Source organism: Mus musculus, chromosome 11, assembly GCF_000001635.26.
Source record: "Mus musculus strain C57BL/6J chromosome 11, GRCm38.p6 C57BL/6J".
In the NCBI taxonomy this organism is placed as follows: Eukaryota; Metazoa; Chordata; class Mammalia; order Rodentia; family Muridae; genus Mus; species Mus musculus.
In genome coordinates this window covers 50,074,910-50,096,519 of record NC_000077.6, presented here as the reverse complement: position 1 = coordinate 50,096,519, position 21,610 = coordinate 50,074,910, and the positions used below count along the sequence as shown (strand labels likewise).

The window sequence follows — 21,610 nt, the reverse complement described above, 5'->3', positions numbered from 1 at the left end:
AAGACTTTGCTTGTTAAAAGATGAATGCCTACAACAGCCACATACACACCACCGACCCACTCACACTGTACACAGTCAGGCACTGCCCTCGATAGGTTTTTGCTTATTAACAGTTCAACAATTAAAACATTCATAACTAGCTCAGAATGCTTTTTAGATTCGAATTCTGCATTAGTTTTTCCCTAAGTTGCTGATAACCCAGGAGACCTCGGGCAGCAGTGCTCAGCATGTAGCACACCAACATTGCTGCCTGCCAGCCCACACTGCTCAGTGCCTCCCTTAACATGACTATATGCAATGCAACGATCTCAAAACACCGAACAGCCATTACAGCAAAGCTTTAAACAACTAACACATCATCACCAGCATACACATTCCCTATTATAAAGAAAGTTTGTTTTTCCAAACATGTTTAAATGTATACATTATCCTTTACAAAACTGCTGGACCACGTGGCTGCAACTTTCTTCTTGCAGTCATCAGGTACTCAATACAAGCAGCAAGGCTCTCTGGTGCCTGGAAAAAGGGTCCCCACTTACTTGTTACTGCAATGTTGATTTCACCCGTGCGAGGAGTGAGCTCCCCATCTTGAGGAAGAGGCGATATCCCCGAAGTTCTCAGTGGCTCAAGGCCAAGGGAACTGTCACCGGCAAGGTCACCAAGGGCTGCTCTCCGGTTAACCGCTTGGGTTCTGGTCAGCCTTTCCATATCAAAGGCTACATTATCAGTACATGGCAGATTTGGCTGCAAAAGCATCATAAGAACAAGTTCATAAGAACATGGTCACCCTCTGCGGAGACTCCGCCATGCTTCCCACTTACCTTCCCAGCCACCTTCCTTCCCTACTGTCACCTAAGAAACTTCCCTCAAACAATCGCTGATCCCACACCCCCCAAATGGTACAAAGGAAAACCAAAATCCATAGCTCCAAACTGGCCACTGTAGCTTGGCAAAGGAGACTACTGTGAGCACTCACACAGGCAGAGGGAGGCTGATGTCATGTACAAAGCTAGAAAACTTGCAGTTTGAAAATTTAGTTCATTATCTTAGTTTAACACTGAATGCTATTGTTGAGGGGTAGCAGGTAACAGAATACCTTGTTTATTCTGTAACTTCTCTAAAATGCTCCATTTACTTGGTACCTAGTTAAGAAAATCAAAACAAAACAAAACTTCTACCTTTAAAAACAAAGCACAGACCAAGAGCAGATCAAAGCTCAGGTTGTAAACTGTAAGAAAACCATCTGCTTCCAAGCCTAAGTACCCAGCTCCAGCTGGCCGTCTACCTGTGTGCAGTGGGTGTGACACTAACACAAGAGGAAGAGGCTGCTCCTGCCTGCAGTAGACAGTATAGGAAAGGCAGAGTTCAGAAAGATGGCTCACACCAGGGACAGCCACGACCCAGAACCTATGGCTTCTAGGGCAAAAGAATTCTGTTTTAGAGCCTCCCAAAGTTCTATCTAAAACAAAATAAAAAACACAATCTAATAGCTGATGCTTATAGTAGTGTCATATCCAAAGAACCATAACAGCTATCATTTATTCCAGAAGGTTCCAATAACAATGGACACAGGAGGGCTGGAGAGATGGCTCAGTGGTTAAGAGCACTGGCTGCCCTTCAAGAATTTCCAAGTTTAATTTCCAGCAACCACATGGTGGCTCATGGTGGATCTGTAATGGGATACAGTGCCCTCTTCTGGTGTGTCTGCAGACAGCTACAGTGTACTCATATAAATAAAAATAAATAAAACTTAGAAAAATGGACAGAGGACAAGTTAATACTTCCATGTGTTGGCCATGTGAGAGTTTCTGTTAAACTAGTCTCACAAGGAGGATGACCTGACTTTTAGAGAACAGTTAGCAATGTTGAAAAACTTAATTTTTTTATTATTATTAAAAGTATACCATAGATTTATACTTCTGTCAACATTTTTGTTGTAAGCCTCAACCTTTAATGGCTGAGCTATCTCTCCACCCCTAAATACCTTCCTTTCCTTTCTTTTCTTTTCCTTTTCTTTTTTCTTTTTCCCAAGACAGGGTTTCTCTGTGCAGCCCTGTCTGTCCTGGAATTCTCTCTGTAAACTAGGCTGACCTTGAACTCACAAAGACCCACCTGCCTTTGCCTACTCAGTGCTGGGCTTAGAGGAGTGTCCCACCACCACCTGGCTCCTGCATGCCTTTCTTAAGGAGTGCAAGAAAGTCATCAACACTCTCACCACACTGCTCGGGCACCTATCACGCTGACCTCACTGCAGCACACTTGGCTGACATACCTGTTAAGGTGTCAAGGGTCTCTAGGGGCTTTTTGGTCACCATCTGCTTTCATTGCCTGCTAGTTACTGACACCCAAAGACATGGAAGGCAAGCTTAAGAGGGCAGAATGTGACATCATTTCATATTATGCCAAATCTGAGAAAAATTACCACTGAACCACAGGTCTCTATTCCTTTTGTGCACCCTCAGTCAGAAGCATACTTTTCAAAGTAGATTAGTACAGTTACTTATATTCTCTTCCAGCACTCCCAAAGGTAGCTTAGAACTTGGAAGTCATCTGGAACAAGGGCACTGTTGCACCAACAGGGTCTATGTGCTGAAGAGAGCTAGTGTATTCTAACAAAATCTGGTCATGGCTTCTGTCAGTTGTATTATATTATACATGGATATGATATTGCACAAAATTAGTGACAATCAGAGAACATACCACAATTCCTAGGGCTTTCAAAATATTAAGTTTGCACATAGGACAGGTACAGTGTTCACTGAGCCAGGGATCCACACAGGATTTGTGGAAAACATGCCTAGAAAGGAACAGAGAATTACGTCATAAACTACACAGGGAGGAACTCCTACATCAACATGGGAAAAATTTAGAATGTTTAGTTTTTTTCTGCTTTAAGGGATTTTCAACACTGAAAAGATAAATAGTAGGGGCAAATAAAACACAATTTACAGAAACTCTCCTGTACCCAATCTCGTGTGATAACAGCACAGTGTAATGAGAGTGAGTGGGCTGTGTTTTGTGTTGTGACGGTCTTGCTGTGTTGCCCAGGGTGGTCCCAAGTTCAAGCGACCCCAGAGTAGCTGGGACTACAGGCATAGTAAACTACGCTGCCCCAGCTTGCCTTTTCATGACACTGAATCCAAAGAAGACTTGAGGAAATCTAAAAGAATGTATTAAGAATAAAGATAACCAGACTTTTTATAAAGAAGCTATATTTCAGGAAAATAGCTCATGTAGAATTCTACAAAGATATTAAGTCACAGCTGAATTAAGAGTACTCTATTAAATGTTAGTTTTATGGAACTCAACCTGTGCTTAATATTGGTAAAAGTCCCAGGGCAGTTAGAACTGTTTCCAGGTGGTAAACTGTATTTAAGAATGAAGATCACAGTTGCAATTCTCAGCTGAAATGTTAAAGGGCTAAGGACTGGGGGAGTAGGGGATAGATGACATCTTCTACTCAGGAGAGCAGAAAGTCACATCCTCCCGATTTCTGTCACCCACCCAGGGAGGGTCTGTATTCTTTGCCTAGGAGCTTTTTCGTATGGGAAGTTTGGAGAAAAGGGGGGCAGGCAGAGACTAAGCGCCAGCACCTTTGTACAAGAACTTAAAGAAGCTGCCACCCATCATAGGGAGGGAAGCTGAAGTGCTGTGCTGACAGGAGGGGATCATCAACAGATGCAGGGTTAGAACGTGTCGTAATCTGAGTCTGGAATTAAAAACAATTTGAAAGATAGCAAATTGGGCCATCATATCTTTAAAGCCTTAATTGTTAATTTATAATTTAATGTTTTGTTACTGTTTAAAAATGCAGTTTTGATTTAAAAAGATGGTCTAGAAAACTTTACTAGGATGAATATGACAATTTTAGCCAATAGGATATACTGATCCAGTTTCCACTCAATGGTCTTATACCCATTTCTTTGAAGCCCAGAATAAAGATCTTGAGGTCTGCAGACTCATCAGTCTATTCCAAACCTTTCAGACGGGCAGTCTCAGCCTTGAATGTCTCTTTTGAGGGGTTTTAGGCCAGAAAACCATCAACTGTAGGGAGACCTAAATTTATAGAATACAAGGTATTGTGTCTGCCTGTTATTACTTGTGTGGACAAAAGAGTGTGTTCCAGAGAAGGACAAGGGGTTTCTGAGGTCTAAGCCCTTATAAGGGCCATCCACAGCTACTGCTCAGCAGGTCTCAGCTGTGCCAAGGTGGGCTATAATGGAACATAAAACAGAACAAAGCTGTTGCTGTTTCTCTTAAAACCCATTGTTGTTATTATTATTATTATAATTATATCCTCCCCCCTCTGGTTTTTCAAGACAAAGTTTCTCTGGGCAAAGCTTGGCTACTAAGCTTCCAGAGCCTTGGCCCACCCACCACTGTTTCTGCCTCTTAGCTCTCTCCCCTAAAGGACCATGGGGTGGGAGAGTAGGGAAGGCAGGTCTGATCACCTTACAAGGCTGTCTGAAGCACAAGAAAAACTGTCCCTGAAATATTCTGAGAAGTTCTAAGGGTGGACAGATGAAAGCCTTAGTAAACCAGCAAAGTGACCTCAATGATCACACAGCATCCCAGTAAATGGCAAAGAACACTCTTATAATGAGCCTCAGGCACCAGCACATCCATCCTGGTGCCCTCCAACTAGCCAGAGGGTGCACCACAGGGGCCAGAACTTGAAAAGCAGCCCTTCCTCACTATCTTGAAAAACTCTTGTAATGAAAATACACTCAGTAGCAGAGAGGGGTGAAGTGGTGGCCTGAGATGTGTAGAGAACACTGAACTGATGTATCAGAGCTTCCACCATGCCCTTTATTTCTGCAAGAAATGCTCTGAGATACAAAATGAGAAATGAGACTATGGAAGGAACGAAGCCTGCAACACTAAAATGCAGGGCCTCCTCCCCCTACTCCTCAGGGACCAGAATAGAGAGGCCAAAACCCAGCAGGGCTGGGGGTGGGGAGTGGCGTGTACACTGGGGGTGAGTTATTTTCACAGCTCTACAGACCCCGGGTGCCCTGTTAAGGACCTGGCAAACATAAAAGGATCTAAGATTATTAAAGGTCAGAATCAAGAAGTCCTTCCCCAGCAAGAACTGGCTGACACTGTTTAAGCCAACCTCCCTCTGTGGTGGGGGTGGCCACAGCAACTCCCCAGCCAGCAACCAGCCAGCATCCTGCCTGTTTTAGCTCCAGCAGACCTCTTCAGCTGCAGCACTCTCCTTCTTGGTATTTTTACCTCCTCAAATCTTGTGGCTAACCTTTAAATAAGGTGACTTTTTCAGTTTTGGAGCCATGATGGCTAACATCCAAAAGATGATCAACTGTAATCAACTGACACAAGCAGGAGGTCCCCAAAGCAATGCCGACTGCCATCTGTCCACAATGAATTAGTGCAGCGGAGGAGAAAAAGAAAAGGTCATGTGACAAAGGAATTCACAAGAGGTTTGGTATCTATAGAGAAAGGTCTGGTTCAGAATAGGCTTGTTAAAAATGAAGGACAGACAGACATAAGCATCTGGCTGTCTTCCTCCAACTGAGGAGAGACAGTGAACATAGATTCTACCAAAAGTTGCCTGCAGGGCAGTATGGGTAAGGGATGGATTTAAAATAAACTAGAGTCTCAAAGGCTTGCGTATGATGAAATGCTGATGAGCAGAGACAGACAGAACAAAGCTGAGGGAACAGTCAGTCAATAGAGCAAGGTCCCCTCAGAAGGGAAAGAGCTGGTAGACAAAGACCCAGGTAGAAACAGCAGCACTGGACCAGAACTGAGCTGTCTCTTCCAGCCTAGGAGGTGCCAAGGGGGGACACAGAGGCTGACATGCTGGAGGCCTGGTGATAGAAAGTTGAGGAATTCCATCAACTCTTCTCTCTATGAAGCTCACGAGGCCAAGAATGAGAACAATGGAGTTAGGGAGGTGTTTAAGGAGACCCTGCTGTGATAAATAGGAAAGGCCAATCAGGATAGGAGAATGGCTCTGGTTAGCACTTGCATCCAGCCAGGGGTGAAACTGTTGTCTGTCCAGTCAGTTCAAAGACCAGGTGGAAGACAGTGAGGAGCAAAAGTGCTTAGCCACATGAGATGAAGAGATCCATGGAAGGCTCAGAGTCAAAAGAACAGAAAGAAAATAGGCAGGTATTCCAAGTGGAAAGACACTGAGCCTTACAGGTGAAATTACCACAGGCAACAGAGACATTGACAGGAAACAAGAAGCTTGGGGAAGATCTGGGGTAGGAAGAACTTCCTGGGTGGAGATATTCTAGGTTAGTGATTCTCATCAGGAGATATTCTGGGTGGTCAAATGTGTGGTTTATGTGCTTTCAGGGAGTAGTAGGTGGGCTAAGGACAATGCTAAATGTCCTGTGATGTACAGAACAGCTCTCCATACCTTCTCCTTCAAACAAAGACTTATCTGATCTAAATGTCAGCAGTGCCAAGGCTGAGAAACCCCACACAGGTCAAAGGTTGTCACAAAAGGTTGCTCAATGGGAAAAGTTAATTTTTACTGCACCTGGGGATGGGACTGTTGTTATGGTAAGGCGTCAACATGTTCCAACCAGGCAAAACACTAACATTTAGAGAAAATTGCAACTTGCTGAGATGTAAGAGCAGCTAGCTGTGAAGTAACATGGAGAATGGACACAGACAGTGGTTGCACATCTGGCATAAAGTAAGGACAGACAATGAAAGAGAAGGTGCTACAACTAGACTGTAAAGAAATTCCCTCAAGTTTGCCAAAATTGTACTCTTTTAAAAAAAGCTCACAAACACAAAGGCTAAGCCGCTGTCTCCTTTTGCTGTAACAGTTAAGGGCCCACAAGATGTAAACTCAGCAGGATATATGACCCTGTGGTATCAAGATCAGTCAGGGATGTATGGTGGGGCTCCACTTTGGATCTTTATAAAAATCTCTCGCTGATCTGATAGGGAGTCAGGTTGGAAAAGCTCTGTGTTAAACTAGAGATGGGGGAGGAGAAGTGAGGGGTGGGGGAGGGGAGAGAAGAGAACAAGCACACTCCGAATGAATCTGGAAAAACCAAGGCTTTAGGGATGGCAAGAATGAGAGCAAGCAGCTCAGAGTCAGCTATTTTAGGATCAGACTCCCTTGAGGAAGACACTTTCCTTTTAGTAATAACCACGAATGACTCTTTTTTTTTTTTTTTTTTTCTACTTCAGGTACCAGCTAGGTCCAGGGGTTCCTGGGCTGGGATAGGAAAACAAGCAACGTCTTATCGCTCAGCTTCTTGATCAAAAGCAGACAACTGCTGACTGACTTCTAATGCAACCCACAGGTTCTTTTCCTGACTTTCTTTGTAAATGTATTTCCTTCAGCCTTACACACTTAGATAACTGGATGAAGAAAACTGGTCAGTACATAATTTTCCACAGGGTTGCTTACACTGAGCTTGGTAAGATTTTCCTTTATATAACCTAGAATTAAAATGCTTACTCCAGAATCTTGGATTTCTATTTCTGTATACGGGAATCTTCTAGAGATCCAGGATTTAAAAAACAAAACAAAACAAAAACAAAGTAATCTATTTTGTATGTGTTTCCTAAAGCACAAAATGTTATTTTCTGAGTAAGGAGAAGAGGACTGTTAGCTTCATGGAGACACAGCTGTTTACAAGTATTTTATCCAGTCACAAGTTCATGAGGCAGAACCATGTGAGGATCTTTTTGTGAGATAAGAAAAGAAAGTAAATCTTTGGGTTAGGCTTCTTAGTAGGTGATTTTACATTTTACACCCGGAACAGTGCACCTTGGTGTTTCACATTCCCTAGCTTGTACAGAGCTATGGTAGAAATCACCACGCTTATGAAGGAAATTCCCATAGCCCAGTCTGATGGGGAGTGTGTAACTAGAACTACATTGGGAAGCTGAAGCATGAGTTTGGCAAGTTCAAGCAGCCTGGGCAATGTAATGAGATCCTGTCTTACAGTGAAAAGAATGCCGGGGATATATCTCAAAGAAAGGGAGGAAGAGAGAAAAGGAGAAATGAGGGAGAGAAGGAGCGAGCTAGCTAGCTAGAGATTATGTAAGGAATGCTAATATTAAGGAGAGTCCCTTTTATTGGTTCTGCCATATTTGATTTTATAAAGCTAAAATCTACTGCTGGCTTCACTATCCTTCACTGGGCAAGCCTGCTATGGCTTGCGTATAGTCTGAGTGTTGCTTCCAGGTCTACTGTGGTGAAACTCTGGTCATCAGGGTGGTACTGCCGTAGGTTGCAGAACTCCTGGGGAATGGGACCTAGGGAGGTCCTAAGGCCACTGCAGTGTCTAGGTATTTCCTCTGCGACTCCTCTGGTGTTTCTCATGAGGCTGATGAGAAAGCAGCATGTACGCTGTTGCCTATCATCCGCACCAGAGCTTAAACCAACAGGAGGTCACTCTGAGAACTTCCAAGACTACCAAACAAGCCTTCTCTTCAGTAGCCATGTCAGATACTTTGCCACAGTATAAGAAACTAGTCAATATAAATAAGAGGAAACAACCACTGTGGATTGTTGTGGGAATCAGAAAAAGAGTAAATGCTATCAGCACAGAGTAATGTACTGGCTCTGAGCAGCTACAAGACAAATGGCTTGTCTTCCATTCTGCATAACTCAGGTCCCTACCACTGTGGAACCCAGAGCAAGTGGAGGATAACTCATGAAAGGGCTTTGTAAGGAACTCTGTCTTGAGATGGAAAGAAACAAGAAATGGTGTTTGGTTTGGTTTGCGTCTTTCTTGGCTGTACTAGGGATTACATCCACAACTGGGACATGCTAGGTAGGCAACTGCTCTACCTCCGCGCTACAGCCTAGCCTGGGAGGGTTACTGAATACAGACTCTTAGGTTATAATATGCCTCAATGTTGTCATGTTTTCTCATACAAACAATTCTTTCATATGCAAACAATTCTGGAGAGGAATTCTGGTCAGAGTTGACCAAGACCTTCCATTATCAGCATTTGGTCCTTAGCCTGGTCAGGCAGTTTTCCAGGAGCAAGCAGATACTCACTCTGGAAGGGAAACATTAACACCATTCCTTTCAAACAAAGAAAGCCGACATACTTGCAGGGGAGAACCCGAACAACATCATTCTGCTTATAGCTTTCTATGCAGACTGCACAGTGATCGAAGTCTGGGTCTGTTTCCTGAAACAAAAGTACAAGAGCTGAGGAACATGGACACACAAGAGCTACAGACAGCCCAGCTAAGAACACTCTACCATGAGCAGGTGGCTATAAAGGGAAAGGAACTAAAAATACAAGTTTTCATTTGCTTAAGGATGTTGATCCAAATTACATATGAGCCAATCATATAATTCATACTGACTCTATGATGTGTCTTACATTAAGCCGGAGCTCTAATTTTTCCATAGTTCATAATGGATCATCTTGGATTATCATGTGTGTACCCCATTTCTTCTATAACTACCTACTCTCACTAGGTTCCACTGTTACAATCTAAAAAAAAAAAAAAATCTAGGTCCTCATCAAGATGCTCATGTAGCCGATCAATTCCAAAAGCTGTTACAAATGATGTGGAGTGTTGAGTAGACTCCTATGTTACAGTCCTGACTCAGGTATAAGAATTACACTCTGGCCACAGACTTGGGGCAGTTAGTAGTTTAACTCAATCATGGGTATTTATCAAGAATCAGGAAAAGCCAGCCAGTTGTTTGGTCACCAGGTTAATTAACTTCCTTCATTCTCTGGCCTGAGCAGAGTTCCACTAGAGTTGTCTTAAGACAAAGTATGCCAATAACCTAAGCCATGGCCATATGGTCAACCATTGGCAAATGGAGGGGCACAAAAATGTATTAGTTTTAATAATCACAGGAAAGATTATTTGATAGGAAGAAAATGATACAGTAGGCTGTACCAAATCCAGGAAATATCGAATTAATAGCAGCTGGCCAAGCCATGAAAGCGTTTTTACCAGGGACTGGTCTAGGTTAAATGCAGCTGTCTTGATGCAGCCTCTATTTTCTGCAAGTGTCTTTTCCCTCCCAGTGTGCAATGACACCCAGTGAGAATGTTTCTGCCTCTGGAGCTGTTTGAAGACAACAGGCTCCAGTATTCAAAGGCATGGGAATAAAAATAGTAAAAAAAGAGAATGTGTCAAAACAAAGAAAATAGAGAATCACACAAAATCCTCCTACCAGAGCTCTCTGCTAAAATATCAGCACAGGGCGTGGGATGGCAGAGTCTGGGTTTTTGCCTTTAGAGCTTTCTTTCTTTCTTTTTTTAATTCATGGCAAGTTTGAATATACTGAATGTAGAAACTAACACTAAGATGCGATTTGGGATTTGAGCTCTGACAGAAATGTTGATGAAAGGCTTCAGCGATTATTTGTTATCATCTCTTTGACTTGGTCCCCTTAAGCTTTAGGTTCAACACAGACAAAATGTTCTTTCTAATCCTTGTTAACTGAGACACCCTAGAAATGAAGGTTTTAAAGTCTTCATTTAGCTGGGAAGAAACAAACCCCAAATCAGATGTGGCCGTCTTAAGAAGCAGGAGAGAATGTACCTCTGTTGGCTACTTATGTGCAATTTGTCTCATTAGGAGTCTTGGAAGACGTGCGCTAGGCTTTACCAGCAGAAAACATCAGAGGACCTCCTCAAGCGCAGGCAGCCGAGAGACTGCCCGAAGGCTTTCCAGACGGGCAAAGCGGGAGTGAGACTTCCAAGAGGAAAGTAATTTCATTACTGTACCTTATCGCCCTTTTTCACCGTTCTAGTTGTCAATTTACTGATGGCTTTCTTGGCTGCGTCTCCAAGACGACGCTAAGAAAATGAAAAATAAAAAGACATTAAATGGAAGATCTCTGAATAGCCCTCATTTTAGTATGTGATGCTGAAGTAGTACACGATCTTTAATTTAAATAATTAAAGGTATGGCATCTATTATTCTAGACCACTTCTGCCATGTTATGTAAGTGCCTTCTGAAAAAGCTGTAAAAATTCAGAAAACTGGCAGCTATACCATCGATTTTGCATTCTAGTTGAATAAAAAGTGCATTTGGTGAGAGGAATCTGAGCATAGCTCCTTCTGTCTGTCTACTGTGTGAGGCCATGTTACTAGGGTCCCTTAGGGCTCTCATTCTCGCCCTGAGGCTTTCCCAGAGTACTCGAACAGCAAAAGAAACCTCCAAATCCCCACTAAGTCATCACTACTGCACTGGAGACAGACACGGCATCAAGTCTACTTCTGGCTCAGTTCACAATATACTCTGTGATCTTAGCAAAGGGTGAATGCTAGGTTTAACTCAAGATACTTTCTAAAATTGTACTTATCCAACATTGACAGACACAAAGAGCAACAACAACCCAAGGACAACATGACAGTCAATCTGCAGCCTTAAGAAGCCACCCGAACTTAGGAAATGACCAAAGACTACGCCTCATGTGGTGGTGGGAGACGGGTCAGGAACAGGAAAGCATGCCCCGAAGGCTTTGAGGAAGGGATGCCAGAGCTAAGGCTTGGAAAACGAGGACAGGGGAAGTTAGTAAGGACCAAGGGACAGGAGAATCAGAATGTTTTGGGAGTCTGAGTTCACACAGGATGAGATACAAACTGGAACTGTCTCAGACAGCCACTCTAAATACAACTGTATTTTAAACTGAGCAGAGGCACATTAAAAAAACAAAAACAAAAACAAAAAAACAAAACCAAAACCCCTGAAGGAATGGGGAGGGGAAAGAAAACCAAGGGAGACCTCACACTGTTTTGTAAGGATTGACAAAGAAAACAAAAACAGGAGAGCATGAGAGTAAAATACAAAATAAAATAATCTAATGAACATTTTCATATCTATCAGAGTGGTTTAACTATCAATATTTCACTTGTAAGTTCATATAACAATCCCCCTGTATTTTAAGAATTTCAAAGTGTCTTATATCAACTTGTCATTTCATCATCTGGGTTTCATTATGCATCTCTGACAGGGGCTTTTGTTTGATGGTACTGTCCTACTTTATAATTAACAACCCTTCATCAATACTGTCTCCTACTGAAACTATATGCTTCAAATGTCTACAGAATATCTTCTCTTTAAAATGCTTTTAAGATTTACTTTATTTTTTTATTTATATATGTGTCTGTGTGTCTGTGTGAATGTATGCTGGGTGTCTATGCTTTCTGAGACCAGAACCAAGTTCAACAGAGTTGCAGGAGGTTGTGAGGAGCAGCAAGTACTCTTAATTGTCAAACCATTTTCTTAAGTCCCCAGAATGTCTTTTGATAGTTGGCTTATATGATCAGGATATAGTCTAAATAGTATTTAGCTGCTATGTTTTTCAAGTTTCTTTTGACCCAAGTCTCATCTATCATACTTGAAAAATAAAAGCAGTCCTTTTAGAGTTATAATGGGCTTAAACTGTATACATAAAAGGGTCACATCTGATATTCATTTAAAAACACATTGAAAACCCATGGACACGGGCTGGCGAGATACCTCAGTGGTTAAGAGTGCTGACTGCTCTTCCGAAGGTCCCGAGTTCAAATCCCAGCAACCACATGGTGACTCACAACCATTCCTAATGAAATCTGATACCCTCTTCTGGAGTGTCTGAAGACAGCTACAGTGTACTTACATATAATAAGTAAATAAATCTTTAAAACAAAACAAAACAAAAAAAACCATGGACAAAACTTAGTATATTTTCATGCACTGCTTTAATTTTCAGGACTGCCCTTCATTTTCTCTTTTGATTTCCCAAGACCACGGGTTAATTTTCACATATTTGACGGTTCCTGAGATTCCAGTTATCGATTCATTTAATTTCAAGCACTCAGTGAACACATTCTGTGTAAATTGACTCTTTGGTTTTATGGCCTAAAATGTTTATTCTGCTTTTGTTGGATGGAGTTCTCTACGAATGTGAACCAGGCTGAATTTGCTGGCATGTAAGTACTTGGCATGTAATTGGCTGCTCTTTGGCTGTCTGTCCTTCAGTCACTGAGAAGCCTCTGGGGTCTTCCCCCAGTGCAGGTCAGCACTTCTCCCTCCCATTTGTAAATCTTGGTTACTAAGCATTTAAGATTGTTACATCTTCTTGTTTAAGTGACTGCTTTATTAAGAATAACTTTGATCTCCAGTGTGATGGCTATTTCTGGTTGTCAACTTGACTACATCTGGAATGAACTACAATCTAGAAATGAAAGACACACCTGTGATCCAGATCTTAAGGCTGGAAGACATAGGCTTCTGACCTGGATCTTGACATGGAGATCTTGAGACATAGTAGCCATGAAACGCTTAGGTCCAGGCAAGGTAGTGCACACCTTTAATTCCAAGAGTCTGAAGCAAGCATATCTCTGAGTTCAAGGTCAACTTGGGACAAACCAAGTCCCAGGAAGGCATGGCGCAAGAGGAGCTGAGAGTTCTACATCTTCATCTGAAGGCCTCTAGAAGACTGGCTTCCAGGCAGTTAGTTAGGACCAGGGTCTTAAAGCCTACATCCACAGTGACACACTTCCTCTAACAAGGCCATACCTATTCTAACAAGGCTACACCTCCAAATAGTGCCACTCACTAGGCCAAGCATATACAAACCATCACACCCAGTGACAGCTCTGCTTTGAATTTTACACTGGCATTAATGTAATTTAATTAACTTAACCACTTAAGGTTTATTTTCATTTGTGTTCTAAGGTATGGCTCGTTCAAGTCTTTTTATATATTTGCATTTCTCACACAAGCCATGCTTCTGAAATACCTCCTTAGCCCATGCATTTTTTTTTAAAGATTTATTTATTTATTATATGTAAGTACACTGTAGCTGTCTTCAGACACTCCAGAAGAGGGCGTCAGATCTTGTTACAGATGGTTGTGAGCCACCATGTGGTTGCTGGGATTTGAACTCCGGACCTTCGGAAGAGCAGTTGGGTGCTCTTACCCACTGAGCCATCTCACCAGCCCTAGCCCATGCATTTTTATATTTAAATTTTTTAGTAGGCAGCACATAAATGGTTCTTGCTTTAAAAAAAAAAAAATCCATTATCTCAATCTCTGCTTTCAAGTGATGTGTTTACCCCAAGTATTTCAGATCCCAGGATTAGTGGATCTTTTTTTAATCTGTAAGTCTATCCACCTGAAACTTGCTTCCTACTCCATGTCCTTTTCTTCTCCTCTCCTGGGCACTGTTATAACACTTACAGTTCTTACTTTGATTAATTTTGTGTCTGTATACATGGGACTGAACTCCAGGCCTCAGGCTTGTACAGCAAATGCCTTTAAGGACTGAGCCTCCTCAATGACCTCAGTTATGTAATTCTTTATCCTATTATTCTAGTAGCTGTTTTAGAGTTAATACATATTTTTAACCAGTTAAATCACTGTGCTTTTTTAAAAGTATATATATTTCTGGGTCTCTCACAATCACATTTGAGAGAAGGTCTCACTCTATATTCAAGGCTGACATGAAATTTACAAGTAGCCAGCCTGGCCTTAATTTCATGCAATCATTTGGCCTCAGCCTCCCAGCCACTAAGATCCTGGTGTGAACCACCATGCTGTCAGTACACTGTTATTCTTCCTCTTTTGTGCTATCGGCACCACTCCTTCTGCTTCTTCAAATTCTATAAAATCAACAAAATACATTAATCTCATTTCACAGTTTTTAAAAATTAAAAATTGTGATTAACATGTATGTAGCATGAAATTTACCATCTTAAACATTTGTGGCTCAGTGAATTAAGTATATTTGTGGCTGCATCCAATCTCACTCCCATAGCTCTTGGTAATCACTACTATGATTTTCTGTATTCTAGGTAGCTTACAGAAGAACCACACGGTATTTGTGACCAGCATACTTCATTCTGCACAGCACTTCCCAAGGCTCACTGCTGTGGCAGCATGCCTCAGAATTTCTCTCCTTTCTGAAGCTGAATGACGCTCCACTTGTGTGTGTGTATACATTTTCTTGATAAAGGCTCTTGCTACATAGCCTATGTGGGTATCACATTTGACAGTCTCTGCCTAAGCTTTGCAAGTGCTGGAGTTACAGATATGTGCACATATCACATTTTATTCATGTGCAGATAAACTCTGGAGCTGCCTCAACTTTCTGACTAATGTTTATTATGTTGCTATTAAAAATATATCTGAAAAAACAAAAAACAAAAAAACAGATCTGAAGTTGGGCGTGGTGGCACACGCCTTTAATCCCAGTACTCGGGAGGCAGAGGCAGGAGGATTTCTGAGTTCGAGGCCAGCCTGGTCTACAAAGTGAGTGCCAGGACAGCCAGGGCTACACAGAGAAACCCTGTCTCGAAAAAAACAAAATAAAAAAAAATATATATCTGAATTCCTGCTAATGTCTATCATTTGTAGAAACATTATACACATTTCCATAGTATATCCACTACTTATTTATCAATTTACTTATTTACTGGCAATGCACCAGCTTCATTCCTTGTACCCATGCCAGCAGTTATTTTCTGCTGTTCTTATAACTCTCTCCCTCTCTCTCCCTCTCTCTGTCTTAAGCACCCTGACAGGTATGAAGTAATTCTTCAACATGACTTTTTCATTTGTACTTTCCTAATTAATGATGGCTATGCATCTTTCATCTGTCTATTGGCCATTTTCATATTCTCTTTGGAGAAATTTGTTTTCATCTTTTGCCTTTTTTAAAATCATTTTTTTGTTAATGAAATGTACGAGTTCTTCATTTATAGTGCTTTAATGCTTTATAAAATCTACGTTACCATTTCATTACATTTCAAGGATGCCTTTCTAGTTTGTTCATTGTATCCTGTGGAGGAATCTTTGATTTTGACATAATCTAACACTATCACTTTTACTTTTATTATCTGCGCTTCTGGTTATATCCAAGAATCAATGTCAAATCAAAGATCCTGCTGTCCTGGTATTAAAGTCTTTATGGATCTTATGTTTAAAGCTTGGTTCATTTTAATTTTCATGTACAGTTCAAGAATCTCATGCTTTTGTTTGTGGACCTCAGATTTCTCCAGCACCACGATTGAGGATCAAGCAATCTCAGTGCTCATGCTGAAAGTCATCTGGCCAAACTCCCACAGGTCCTCATATTATACGTATTACAACAGCACCACATTAATATACTTTGTATATTTTATACCAGCATCACACTGATTTAGCTCTGCAAAAAGTTTCAAATCACAAAGTTGGAGGAGACCTTTGATCTTTTTTAAAAACTACTGTTTTGGATATCTGGGATCTCTTGATATTTTGTATAAATATTATAGTGGATTTCTCTGGCCATTTCAGTAAGGACTGACATTTAGGAGTTTAATGGGGATTCCTTTAAATCTGAAGATCATTGTGGGTAGTGCAGATGTCTGAGCTACCTCAAATCTTTAGCACTATGAACGTCTTTCTGTGTCACTAATTGAAAAATCTGAAACCAAAAGGATTCTGAAATCATGTGCTCTAAAACATTTCAGACATGGACTCATTTTAGATGTCAGATTTTTACACTAGGGTTGTCCAGAAAGTAAGGTCTAAACAAGTATTTCAAAATCCCAAAATTTGAAATCGAAAATCATTCTGGTCCTGAATTTCAGATAAGGAGCACTCAGCTTATATTTGTGCCTGTCTCATCTCTCTTAATCTCTCTCCCTCCCTTCTTTCATCTCTACACACCACAGAATGTGTCCTTTCAGACAGCCACATTCTGTGGTTTCAGGATTCCAGTCTTGATGCTTCCTGGCCATGTTCATCACTACAGATGCCAACATTTTGCTCTTTCTGATGCTACTGCAACTGGAACAGCCTTTCGTTTTTGTCTGCTTTTCTTTCATCTCTTTAAACTTTCTTTATTTACTTGTATTTTCAGTCAGGGCTCTCATACACACACATACACACATGTATATATGTGTGTGTGTGTATATACATGTATATATGTATGTGTGTGTGTGATATATCTGCATTTATTCTATGTGTGTGCATATTCTGTGGCATACATGTAGAAACGAGAAGACTGATCTGTGAAGTCAGTTCTCTCCTATATTTATCAATTCCAAGGACTGAAGTCTGGTCAACAGGCCTTTATGCTGAGCTATCTTGCTAGCACCTGGAAGAGTTTTTTTTTAATTCCTTCTTAGAATGTACAGTTAGGATTCATTTTTCTGAGAAAACTCCTGGGTTAGGCATGAGGCAGGGTTGGGTGATCCTGTGACTTAGAGCCTGGGCAGCTTAGAGAAGAAAACCTAATCAGCACGTGATGTCATGAAGATGTAGTGATCATTTAGTTCTGGATATGGACCATTCCCAGAAGTCTACTTAAGTCACTCCCACATTCCTGTCCTGCTCAGCCTATCAGAACTCTTTCTCTATGCAGCATGCTGGGACCAGGTCGGCTCTCGGGGCTTTTCTCCCTAGGCATACTCATTTCATTGCTGTCTTGCATGAATGCTGACCACCCTCTTCTCCCTGGCCTATTAGCTCAGCCTTCTCAAACAAGGAAGCCTACCTCATTCCACTGAGGCCCTCTCAGTAGTGTGTCCTGGGAACCATTATTTCTCAGTTTCCATAATTTTTATTTTTCTTTTATTCCAAAATTCTCACAGGCTTTGCTCTCTCTGTGTCTGTGTATGCCTGGGTGTAGGCCAGAGGTTGATGCTGGAAGTCTTCTTTCACTCTTTGTTTTGGGAAGAGGGTCTCACAGAACTTAGAGCTCACTAACTGTCTAGACGGGCTAGCCAGTGAGCTAGGGGATCTACCTGTCTCTTCTCAGTGCTAGGTTACAGGCATTTTATGTAGATGCTCTGGATCCCAAGACAGTCCTCATCATGCACAGCATGCACTTTTATACTGAGTCATTTCCTGAGCCCTGAAAACCCTGAATTCCTATCATCACCAGCACCAGCACCACCACCACCACCATCATCATCATCACCAGCACCACCACCACCACCACCACCACCACCACCACCACCACCACCACCACCACCATCATCATCATCTTTTCTGAGCCCTGGTTGTCCTGGAACTCACTCTGTAGACCAGACTGGCCTTGAACTCAGAAATCTGCCTGCCTCTGCCTCCCAAGTGCTGGGATTAAAGGCATGCGCCACCACTGCCAGGCTCAATTCTACATTTTTATTTGTAAGTGTTGGAGTGCTGATTATTTCTTACTGTCTCTTTTCCGTAATTCCTCAAAAGTCTTTTTGTTTGGTTTGGTTTGGTTTGGTTTTTGTTTTGTTTTTCGAGACAGGGTTTCTCTGTGTAGCCCTGGCTGTCCTGGAACTCACTCTGTAGACCAGACTGGCCTTGAACTCAGAAACCTGCCTGTCTCTGCCTCCCAAGAATGGGGATTAAAGGTGTGTGCCACCACCACCTAGCTTACAATTCTGATTTTTAATTTCATTAATTGTGTTTTTTTCCTACTACTACTAACAATTAAGACTACAGAAACTTAAGACTTTAAAATAAATCTTTAGACTATACTCCAAAAGAAATGTACTACTAAAAAAAAGTTCCATTGGATCAGCAGAGACAGCCCATTAGTTAAGAATACTTGCAGAAGACCCCAGTTAATTCCTAGCACTCACACAGTGGTTTACAGTCATCAGTAACCCTGGTCCCAGGGTGTTTATCTGGAGATTTGATCATTTCAAGTTTTGTTATCATAAGCAACACTAGAATGATCAGACTAGTTACAGCTACTTTGTTTGTTTGTTTTGTTTTTTCCTGAGACAGGGTTTCTCTGTGTAGCCCTGGATGTCCTGGAACTCAGAGATCTGTATGTCTCTGCCTCCTGAGTGCCACCACCACCTGGCACAGCTACCATTTTTATCTTCTGTAAATTTATCATCCTATTAGACTACTAGTCTGCTGTGAGGTTAAGACAAAGGATAATCACTTATGTAATTAGACTAGGTATTATAAATTGCCTCCTCACAAGAGCCACTATCAACCTACAAGAATTTTCTCTATAACACTGCCACAAAAGTATGTCATCAAATTTTAGATTTCTTTGGCAAATGGCACAATAAGAAGTGCTATTTCAATATCATCTTATCATATAACTAAGCTATGAAGGAGGCCGAATATCATTTTCAATATATGCATTCATTTTAAGATGCTCTCTGTTTTACTTATTTATCATGTATGTAGTATGTGTATGGTATATACATGTGTGCAGATGTGCTTGTGTATGTATGTATATTCATGTAGAGGCCAAAGGTGACATTAGGCAACTTGTCTTACTCTCCATCTTGAAACAAGGTCTCTCACTGCACCTGGGCCTCACCATTCTGGTTTAGTATTACTGTACCTTTCTTTAGAAAGGCTTGACTGACCCCTTACTCCTTAGAGGATAAAACCCAACTCTTAAGCCCACCATTATCTATTTATCCACCTCACTGTTACAGGCCTCACTTTCCTTTCCTCCACCCCCAATGTCCTGCTATTCAACTCTTCTGTTCTCTGTGGAAAATGATCGCTTCCCTTCAATCTGTTTGATGGGGTTAAGCCTTATTCTCTCTCTGAAATGAAATTCAGCTCAAACATCACTCCATCCTCTTTGAAGTGTCTATGACTCACCAAGAACAGCTGCCTCCAAACCGGGTTTCTATCACGCAGGCCCTGGATTACACCTGTCTGCCTTCTCACAAGGACAGAAGCTCACTCTATTTGCATTGACTCAGTGTGACACTCCAAGCAAGCTCTTTACTAAATCATAAGGATTTACAATGAATGTCTTCAAAACACCTTGATCTTAAAGGCAGAAAAAAAATGAAATCTTAAACTGTTGTATGTTAATCTGAAAAGGGATGCGGTCTCTCTATGGACAGTGCTATTTATTTACATACACTGATCATTAATAAAAGAAGGAATCTGAGTATTTGCAGTATCTAAAACAAATGACATAGCACTGTTTAGCTCAAAATATGCACTGTCCCAGTTTTTCAGGAATTGTTAATCCCTTAAAAATATAATAAACAAAATTCACTTTACCATGTGAAATGATAAAATAAGTCTTGCCTTTTTTTGACCATAGACTTCTTCACTGGAGAAAAATCTCTCTCCCTCTCTCTCTGTCTCTCTGTCTGTTTCCATCTACCCCACTTTAGGAAGCAGTAACCCTGTCATTTAAAGACTAACTGTGTAAGTGTAAAGCATTGGCTCTCTTGATGCAGGGAAATTCAATATATATACAATTTGTAGGGGTTTTTTTTTTGTGTTTTGTTTTTGAAGACAGGACTTCCGTGGGTAGTCTTGGCTGTCCTGGAACTTACTTTGTAGACCAGGCTGGCCTTGGATTCAAAGAGCCAACTGCCTTTATTTTTTGAGTGCTGGAATTAAAGATGTGTACCACCATGCCCAGCTTAATTCTGTATATTTCTATATCAGGCATGCAAATACATTCTTAACTTGATACTAAGTTAAAACTGGGCAATAAAAAATTATTTCAGAGACTATAAGGCATTGACAAAACCAGAAATACTATACATGCATATTAAAGAAGCTTTACAAGTTTAAATATTTTATAATTTATATGCATGTTATAAAAATTTTCCTAAGAAGATATTTTAAACTTTAGGAGGCTATTAACTTGTAAAAAAAAAAAAACAGTTATACCTGGCTTATTACAACTTATTTCTGCTTTAGGAATCAAATTTAACTGCCTTTGGATTAAAGACTGCTGTTTAATCTTGACAACTTGAGTGGACTGAGAGAAGCCTAGAAAATTAGTACTGCAAGCTCTGGTGCCTATCCTATGGTGGCCTCTCTACAGAGGATGAGGTTATCAAGGCTCTGACCCAGTCAGTGGTTTAAGCAGTGCACTGATGAAAGGACCCTAACAGACTCCTGAGAGACAGTGGGTGTAGAAGGCAGGGCTTAATTGGAGAAAGGAGGCACTAGGAGGTGACGGGTATCTTTTTCTCTCTTCTGAGATAAAGTCTCACACAGCTCAGGCTCGTCTCAAACTCATTATGTAGACAAGGATAACCTTAAATAACTGCTGCTTCTGACTCCAAGCGTATACGACCACACCTGGCTGGAAGGACAGCATGTCCATGCCCTGCCTGTCTCTCCTCTTTGCTTCCTGCTTGCCATGATGAAAGTGGCTCTCCCTGTCATGTTCTTCCTCCATGTTTCTTCTTTACTACAGGCCTAAAGGCAATGGAACCTGGTGACCATGGGACTTAAATCTCTGGAGCTGTGAGACAAAAATCTTTCTCTGTTTTTATCAGTTATTTTGTTACGGTGACTAAAGGTACAATATTAATCATATTTTTAAAAATTTACATCTCTCAAAAAATATCCATGAAACTTTCAATATAAAAGCACCAGATATCTACAATTAGGTATAAAATAACTCTCCCTGAAGGAGTCAAAGGTTTAAGTCAGGCCTGCAAGTTAGTGGGTAAAGGTGTTCAAGCCTGGGTAAAGGTGTTCAAGCCTGGGTAAAGGTGAGCAAGCCTGGCATGAGATCAATGCCTAGAACTGAGAGCTGTGCTCTGACCTCCACATGCATGTAGGAGGGTGTGTGTGTACAGATACACACAAAAAGTAAGTAGGTCGAAACTTGCATATCATCTTGTTATTAACACAACCCTTAAGTTCGTGATGGTTTATCAGGAAGACACACTATAGACTCAGCAGTAAACTCAAAAGAAAAC

The 21,610-nt window shown here is 41.2% G+C and overlaps 1 protein-coding gene across 3 annotated transcripts in view; it reads right to left on the bottom strand.

Annotated features, from left to right (window-relative positions):
* Rnf130 (ring finger protein 130) overlaps positions 1–21,610 on the bottom strand; it is a 100,389-nt gene that overhangs the window by 29,200 nt on the left and 49,579 nt on the right. For all 3 annotated transcript variants that reach the window (NM_001290750.1, NM_021540.4, NM_001290749.1), the window contains exons 4-7: positions 10,708–10,779; positions 9,059–9,141; positions 2,701–2,797; positions 540–744 (exon numbers count right to left, since the gene is read on the bottom strand). In NM_001290750.1, coding sequence (NP_001277679.1) covers positions 540–744; positions 2,701–2,797; positions 9,059–9,141; positions 10,708–10,779 — 457 coding nt within the window. The remainder of the gene's footprint in view (positions 1–539; positions 745–2,700; positions 2,798–9,058; positions 9,142–10,707; positions 10,780–21,610) is intronic.